This window comes from Buceros rhinoceros, unplaced genomic scaffold (genome assembly GCF_000710305.1).
Source record: "Buceros rhinoceros silvestris isolate BGI_N320 unplaced genomic scaffold, ASM71030v1 scaffold13159, whole genome shotgun sequence".
Taxonomy (NCBI): domain Eukaryota; kingdom Metazoa; phylum Chordata; class Aves; order Bucerotiformes; family Bucerotidae; genus Buceros; species Buceros rhinoceros.
Window position 1 is genome coordinate 11,028 of NW_010429810.1, and position 8,747 is coordinate 19,774.

Consider the following 8,747-nt stretch of genomic DNA (forward strand, 5'->3'; position numbering starts at 1 on the left):
AAACAGGTCAGGTGACTCATTCCCCCTTTTGAAATCAAGCGCCCAACGTGACTACTTCAGATTGAGACATGTAACACCTTGCAGATGTGTCAGTAGTAAATGTACGCTAGTGCACGGTCAGTAGTGCCAGGGCACGGGCACTGGAGCTCAGTCCCTGCACCGCCAAGCTGCACTCCCTGACACCCTCTGGCTCACACCTCCTAGTCGTCTCCTGAGCAATTCTTGAGCACAGGACCATTCCAACAGCTGATCCGGATGCAGCCACCCAGTTTTGGAGCCTGTTGGAATTCAGTAACTCAGACGTGGTCAGACTGTGCCAGCTGACATCAGGGTCAGAGAAAGGTACTGCCATGGCGCTGCTAATTAGGATAGGTACAGCCTTCAACCAGTGAGATCCAGGGCGGGGTGATACGTTAACACTTTGCTACAAAACAGGTTTTTTTTTCTTCACTGTCTACTCTTCTTGTTTGAATATCGTTTCTTAGAATTGGCTTCAAGAATTTAGTATGAAGAGGTAAATTAACCTTCTGACAGTAGACAATGTACTTAAATGTGCTTAAAAGTCACATCTCTCCTAAGCTCAGTATTTTGTAATAAAACTGGATTAGGGTAAATAAATATTCACACGTATTCCCGGAAAACCAGGTCAGTTACATCAACAACAGTCCACAGCTTTTTAAAATCACTTACACTCAGAAAAACATAATTACATTACATTTTCCAAAGAACAGTTCCCTTAATGTAATATCCTTCAAATCTTTATCTGAGGTTTTTGCTTCTTCATCAGTGGAAGAATACAGCATGGTACAGAGTCTCTGCAGCGTAACAGCAGCTGGGGGATAGAGCCAAAACTACCTGAAACCTCCTCAGTGATGCAACGATTTGTCCTGCCAGGGTCATAGGACTGTGTTCACTCGGGGCTCTATACCCATTCTGACTTTTTTGACCTCAAGCAACTCGTACTGCTATAATTTGATTGTGTATCGGGGTTTTTTAGCTCAGCTGAAGGGTAATATCCTAAAAGCTTGTTCTGAACTACAGAGGAAGAAATTCCAAGGTGAGACTTGATCTGAGGTCTCAAAGTCAGGGCGGTATCTTTAATGAAGTCTTTCTTGCATGTGGTCCCTCGGTGGTCACCAACACACGAGGATTCTTCAGTGCTATCTCGCTTAACAGCAAGATCTGATACACAGGGCTTATTGCTATTGCTAATAAGGTTAGTGCTGGCAGTTTGCTGAGAGACCACTTCAGGATGAAGGACAGCCTCTTCTTCCTCTTCAGAGAGAAGTGAGCAGGAGCCCTCACTGGTCTGGCTGCTATTTGATACTGGGCAGGCTTGATTTTGAGGTGGAGGAGAGCTATCATGCTGTACTGGGAGAAGATTTAAAACACACTCGTTCTCTACGTGGAGGTTTGCCAGCAGCTTGTTCTTTTGGTTTCTTGCTATCATTCTCCGGAGAGCACAGACAAGATCAGCAAGGCTAAGCACAAAGGATAGTCCACTGACTCCCCAGATGAAAACCATCATGATGGATTTCTCAGTGGGCCGGGAGATATAACAGTCAACCATGCTTGTACAAGGTGAATGGTAGCAGGAAAAGCGCTCAGGAACAAAAAATCCAAAAAGAAAATATTGCACAGCTGCAAAGGCAGCCTCAAGTAGCGTCCTAAAGAAAAGGTGAATAGTATATGCCCCAGAAAAATTAAGAATTCTTAGGTTGTCTGCACCACAATCTACCCTATTGACAACAGCACTTCTACAGAGCTCCTTCAGGTCTTTGGGGCTTGATAAACCCTTATTTTCTTTGCAGCCGTGCACCAAAAAGTGCGTTCTTACAATGTACATAGCTACCTTGTGCAAAACGTAAATGCTGAATGCAGCGTAAGGGAGCAGGACAGACACGGTCTGAATGAGCCAGAATCTAAAGTGAGATACAGGAGAGAACAAGTCATAGCAAACGTTGGAGCATCCTGGCTGCAGCGTGTTGCAAATGAAGCGCTCCTGCTCGTCCTGGTAGAGTGGATAGCCTGCTAACACCACCACTGCCATTCGCAGCAGAACTATTAACATTAGCCAGATCTTTCCTGGAAGAGAAGGTAAGAGAAAGAGTCAGAGCACTGACAAGGAAAGGAAGGCAGGTCAAGTAGTGATGCTTCCCCTATACATAAGACATTTGAAAAAAAAGCCTCTGCAATCAGTCTCCCCTCTTAAAAGCTCCCCTGACAGGGACTGAAACTTGTGTGAAAATGTATTAGCTGACACATTCCACGAGCTTCATCTCGACTGTGTAGGAGTTGGACGTACAGTAAGCCATGCCAAGTGAAACCTCAGCCTAAGGACAACACTCCAAAGATGTCCAAATCCGATAAAAGAGTTCACAATTGAGTTAATAATCCCATTTCACTTACATTTCTTCCTTGTTGCTTGGCTCATAGCTCCACACCTTCATTTTGCCCTATTTCAATAATATAGATCAGCCAACACAACACAGCATGAAAATCTTTTAGATACAAAAGATTGTTCCAGGACACAGTATTTGTTCTTGATCTTGACCATGAGATTGTGGGTGAAGTTCACTATAGCCAGCAAAAATCTCTCTGTTGTGTCTAGACTGGTATTTACTGGTGAGCTAGTTAACAGGTGCTGTTAGCGAATTTATGGATTACATCTGTGTGTGCACATGTGTACCGCAGTTATTCCTCTCTGCTACTTCTTTGGTTGCCCCATCGGAATCATGTCTGCCAACCTTCATTCACCTTGGTGTGCAGCCTCTCTCTCCATTCAGACCGAAAACTCCCTGCTGTCTTGATACCAACACTGGGGGAAGCCTTACAAGTCTGGCATTTTCCTACCTTGCTTACTTAATCTTTCCCTGAATTATTTCGTATGATTGCTTTAGGCAGGGCTTGGTCTTATCCAAAGATAAGGAAAGATGAAAAGATCAGGTCTTGGTCTTATTCCATTACACCAATAGCAGTGAAAGATCTTATCTTTTGATCTAGACTGTACTTTCATGATAGTTTCTTGGAGAACTTTTTGATGGGGTAGGTATTAAAAGTTTTTTTGTGAAGTTACACACTGCTGTATTACTGACAAAGTTATTTGTTTTAAAAAAGAAAGGAAAAAGAAGGAAAAAAAAATTATTTTCTTGGGTAGGATAGGAAGACCTCAAGATGTAGTTGTATTGTCAAAAATTAAAATTTTATTCTGTACAAACACATTCAACATCTGAAGTTAAGTTTACTAGTTGAATTTTGTAAGTTTCCTTGAGTCCTGTCACTAGTGCCCTATATGGTTTTGAAAAAGTAATTTAATTTAATAATACCCTGCTTTAATTTCGTGTTTTTAAAACGTGCCGAGAAAAGAGGAAAAAAACCAAAACAACAAACCCAGACACTTAGGAACAAGAAGGAAAAAAAAAAAAACAACTCAGAAAAGAGTGATCAGATTAATTCCATTCTTTAAGAAATCGTTAAGAAACCAGTTGTAACCACAGAAAAACAGTAAGATAAACAGTAACCCTCAGTTATGTGTTATGTGGAGTTAATGGCTGAGAAATGCAGTGATTCATAGTGACTGCTCATCTCACGTGCACACCAAGGTTTTAAAGAGAGTGCGTGAGGTAGCAGCAATACACAGTCTAAAGGCATTGTAAGGATCCAGATCCCAAAGCTTTTTCTATAACATATGCGCTTATTTACAGGTATTTTCTTGAACAACATTCTTTTCTATTTCCCATAAAACTATTTCCCTGTAGCTGGTGTGAATTTTAAATACTCAAATATTTCTGCAACATTTTATGATACCTATTACTGTACTGCACACGCGGTTCAAGTGCCCCATACAAACCACTTGCGGCTGGTGGAGCAGGTATGGGCTGGAGCGGTAAAACTGCACTTTGAAGTGGAACAACGTCAGCTGGAAAAAGGTTAAGGATATGTAAGCTATATGAGAGATCATCAGAAAAAACTGCTGCTCCTGGCAAAATAATGTGTTCTCTAAGCATAAACAAACTGAGGCCTTTCCATTCTATCTTTAACCAGCTGGGCATTAGTGGTGGCTTTGCTGTGCTTTCAGCTTCCTGCGTGTTGGTGACGGGCTGTACTGTTACCCTCTTCTCGACACAAAACACGAGCCGTCCAGCATCAGTCATCTTTAGCAAGCGATGTTTCATTCTTAGGCAGCATTTTTTCCCTGTGAGGACCTCGAAGTGTTGGAAGCACATTAGTTAATTAAGGTCAAAATACTACACGCTATTTCACTATCAATTTTTGATTAGAACATGTACAATAGGGAGCGCTGCTTAAGAAAAATCAATGGCTCCTTAGGAAGCAGTTTAGTATGACATACATTTTCGAGAGAGCCCCTCCATGCATCACCTTCCCTAACGACTCAATCTTGATTACACATACTAGAACAGCCCCTTCACCATCCCCCTCCAGCTCAGTTGGATAGTCCTGGCAATGCACAGCACAAAATACAGCAACTGTCCTCAGCTGCAGGCAAAGGGCCCTTGAAAGGTCCTTGAAAGTTTTTCTCTGGCTCACATGTTGCTCAAAGTAGCCCGTAAAAAAGGAACAGTGTCTTATTGAAATAAGAAGGAAAGAAAAAAAAAAAAAAGAACCACTCAGAGGACTGTTAGCTGAGAAAAACCAACTGTGTTTCGTTTGGTTGGTCAGTTTTTAAATGCATGTGAACTTTTATAAAAATTAAGAATGAAAAGCAATGGTAATTAACCACAGTAGTAACAAACCACAAAATTCTTCCTGTAAAAGAGAGGGGAGGTTTTTTACCTTCTTTAAACTTTGTAATTCATCACTAAAGCTATTGCATACATTCTATTGTTCACTTTCTGGGCTGTAATTAAAGTGTCATTTCTGTGTGTTTTCACCATGGTGCCTACAACGGCTGACTGGAAGCTCAGGCACCAAAGAGAGCCAAACTTGAAAACCTTACCAGAATTTTTTGCATGAAGTTCAGAAAGTATCTATCAAAGAGGGAGTATGAATCTGTTTAACAAGCAAAGAAATACACTAACCACCCATACCACACATCTGCATAACAACTTCTTACTTCACGAACCACAGAGGCATAGCTAGAAATTAAAGTTGATTATCAGTAGGACACTTCAGTGGCTTCAGGATCTGGAGCAGCAGAAGAAAGAAGAGAGATTTTAAAAGTACTCACCTACAATAGTCACATTATAGTTGAGTGTGACAATCAAAAGTCCCAGCGAGTCCCAGTGTTCCATGTTTGAACAGGTTAACACCACCTCCAGCTCCTGATGCTCTAATAATTTTTGCATTTCAGAGGGGATTAGACCTAGACAGGGAAAAAAGGGAGGAGAAAAAAAAAGGGGGGGGAGTGGGGCGGAATTCTTGGTAAGGGTCAGGAATGGAAATTTAAGAATCCCAGCTACACCAATGTATTGGTGAAGGACTATTTTGATGAGCTGAAGAGGACTGTTAGTTTCAGATGTTGGAACAAATCTTCTTAAGGCTTTAACAGTTTGTCTTGCAAAAGCTCTAGCTTCTCAGATCAATGGTTCCTACCTCTTGTGTGGATCCTCTGTCCAGACAACTGCAAGTAGACAAACAACAACAGGAGTGATCTCTGCCATTGTAGACTATTCTTACCCTCCCGGGACATATCAGCCTCCTGGCATTGCTGAGATATTTCTCCCCTCTCCCTGCTGTTCACCGATGAGAGGGAAGATAAGCATAGACCAGGAAATAACAGAGACTTCTCTCCCCCACAAGAATTGCAGATGGATAATAGAAGGAAAGGCGATACAGAAGGACGAGCATCCCTATGGTTGAAAGGCACTTTCAGCTCAGCTCTCTGGAAACCATCCCATTGCAATTTCCCAAAGCAATTTTGTTTCTAAAACACAACCTCCCCGACAGGGCATCATGGCCCTGTCAATCACAGCCACACCGAATTTTCTCCTGTGTGCTGAGCCAGCCAGTAGGCAAGCCTCCCCGTAGGCATGACGAAAAACAGGGAAAGCTTTAAAAAAAACAACAACAACAACAAAAACACCAAACCCCAAGGGTGGGGGCTGGTTTCCAAGCTGCCGTAAGTCACTTTTAACTTATATCAGTTCTTTCTGCCTAAATGGCTTGGTAGTCTGGACATCACTCAAAAGATCCCAGGGCTGATTGCCCAGCATTCTGACACCCCCGCAAGCCTCTGCAGCAGTGATGGCGCGAGCTGTCGCCTCAGAGCTGGACATCCCACAGGGTGAACACTCCTTGACTGCCTGGTGCAATTGCACAGCACGTGACTGTGCTGTACCCCAGGAAAAAAGCATAGATGGAAATAGGACTCCCAGCTTTTCTTTCCTCACCCTCACTGCATTCTTGGGAAATTCCACACACTGTTAAACTAGCTATGGGATGTTACTCCATCCTTTGTAGTCTGTGCTGTGACAGGGACAAACACAATGTGGACACATCGTCAGGAAATAGTATCAGTAACTAGAAAAAACAGCTGAAAGAAGAGTCTACGTGTGATCCAGCAAGGGAGAAAAGTGATGTCGTGACAACCCGACATCTGATGGGTGCTGGCAGTCCTGGCACAGGCTTGTCACTGCAGCCCTGCTCATGTGCTTCAACTCGCGACTCTGTTCCTTGGGGTGGAAGGTGAGTTGGCTCAGACAGGGAGCTCTGTGCTGCTACTGCATGAGCCACGGGCAGCGTGACTAGGTTAAGCTTTATGACTGAACACATCTTACCTGGAAGAAAGGTAAACCTAGCAATTTAATAAAGTTAAATGTAACGGTACAAAGACTTTCTCCCCCGTTCTCTGCTCACAGTGTGTGCAGTCCTTGGACAGAACACTCCAAGCATCCGTTCTCTAGTGAGCCCTATCCTACAGAAACCCTAAACGCAGAGTTTGAAAGGAGAGCAGTTAAAAAATTCTTTATCCATTAACTGCATAAAGAGATTTTTAATTGTAGCCCTAAACACAAGTTTTCTTGGTTCCAGAATTGATTTATGTAAAATATTTGCCAACCAACCATTTCTTTTGTTACTGCATTGTACTTAGGGTGTGTGATGATGGTTTTAGCTTCATTTCCCCCATGTATGCTCCTTATTTTTTCCAGAGAGATGTGTGTGAGGAGAAGTATGGGAAGGAGGGAAAGCTGAAGGAAGGGAATAGAGGAAAAGATGCAAATGGCCAAGATGTAAATTATGCTGAGATATGAAGGTATTCCTGGTTAAACCTCCTTTGTCAAAAATAGTCCGGAATGTCAAGACAGTGGCAGGATATGAATGCTCAGCAGCTGCTCCACACAATAGGCTATAAATTGTCTCTGTCAATATTGCCAGTTAAAATATCCTTGCTCGTCACTGCTCTGAGACCTCTACCATTTGTGAAAGAAGGGTAACAGCTAGGGATTTAAGCTCCCAAATTGTTGCCTGCAAAACTATACCAAGTGACATCTGATCCCACAGCATGGATGTGCTGAGGTAGGATGGCCCATTTTCTTCTAAAAGAAAGCAAGAAACATCACCTTCCAGACTCACCATGCAGCCTAACTTAGGGCTGGATTTGCATCAGAAAGCCTAAATTCTATTTTTGCTTTTCTAGACAAATTTACCTTTTTTCTTTTAGCTTTTCCCAAACAGCTTGTATTGTATTTCAATCGATACTTTCCTCTTTGTGTTGTGTCCTCTTCCTGAATTCAAACTGGAGAGATACCCCATTTCTCTAGCAACCCAGGACATCTTAGAGCCAACACTGATTTGTTGTACCTCGAGGCATCCTTTGGCTGTGACCCAGAGAAGTCTGGTAAAAGAAAGGCAGGGGACATCATAAACAATACCAATGTCAGGGCATGGCCCCCAGAGGTACTGCAGTGACAAAAACTGCCTTCTCCACAAGGCCCTGTCATCAGTCCACCTTTGGGCTACGGGCTGAGGTGGTCACTGTAAAGTGTTTGGCCTCTGCAAAAACAGACTCTGGTGTCTCCATCCTTTGACTCAACGCTATCATTCAGGCCAGGGTTCCCATCCGGACATACTCAATATTGTCTCGGCGTACAACCCCCCTTACTATTTTTTCAGCTGTTCCCTGTACTCCCTGTTTGTAAAGACTGCAGGTAAATAAGGAGAGCAGTATTACAGACAGACAGAGTAGCAGAGAGACTCCAGCTCTGCAGTGCCACCAGCTGGGGTGGCACCACCTTCTGCATTAGAGGATGGGCATGTGGCACACAACCCCATCTCTCCATACACACTCAGACAACTATTCCCAGGCTATAGACTTGTCAAATCTGTGAACTTGCACCAAACTCTAGTTAAATAAGAGAACCAGGGAGAGACGCTGACGTGGTTCTGGGTAAAGCTAAACTTTAAAACCTAGCAGTATCTCATCACATCTGATTTTAGGAGGGGTCCTAAAAGGCACTGGAAATCTTTCCGAGACCAATAATGAAACATAAGAAGATGTAATTAGTTCTATTTTAAAATTCCCAGCTACTGTCCATATTTCTAACCCCTTAACACAGATCCAGGGCTTGATCCTGCAAAAATTCACAGATGTGACTCTATCACTGAGTGTCCCACTGAAACTTTCTGAGTTACTGGAACTGCGTCTCGCTGAGGACCTGTGTCACATCCCTAGGCTGAGATCTGGGTTTCTTGGCAAAAAGCCCAAAGACACTTCACCTAGACCTTGGCTCAGAATGACATCCAGAAGTAAGGTATAGATAGCTTGAAGCCACTTTGCAACTTCCCCA

General features: G+C 43.0%; 1 protein-coding gene across 1 annotated transcript; it reads right to left on the bottom strand.

Annotated features, from left to right (window-relative positions):
• Positions 1–922: 922 nt before the first annotated feature.
• GJD4 (gap junction protein, delta 4, 40.1kDa) lies at positions 923–5,252 on the bottom strand. The gene is made up of 2 exons (XM_010142802.1): positions 5,189–5,252; positions 923–2,085 (listed from the first exon to the last, which is right to left on the bottom strand). The coding sequence occupies exons 1-2, from the start codon at positions 5,250–5,252 to the stop codon at positions 923–925; spliced, it is 1,227 nt and encodes a 408-aa protein (XP_010141104.1).
• Between the last annotated feature and the right edge of the window lie 3,495 nt (positions 5,253–8,747).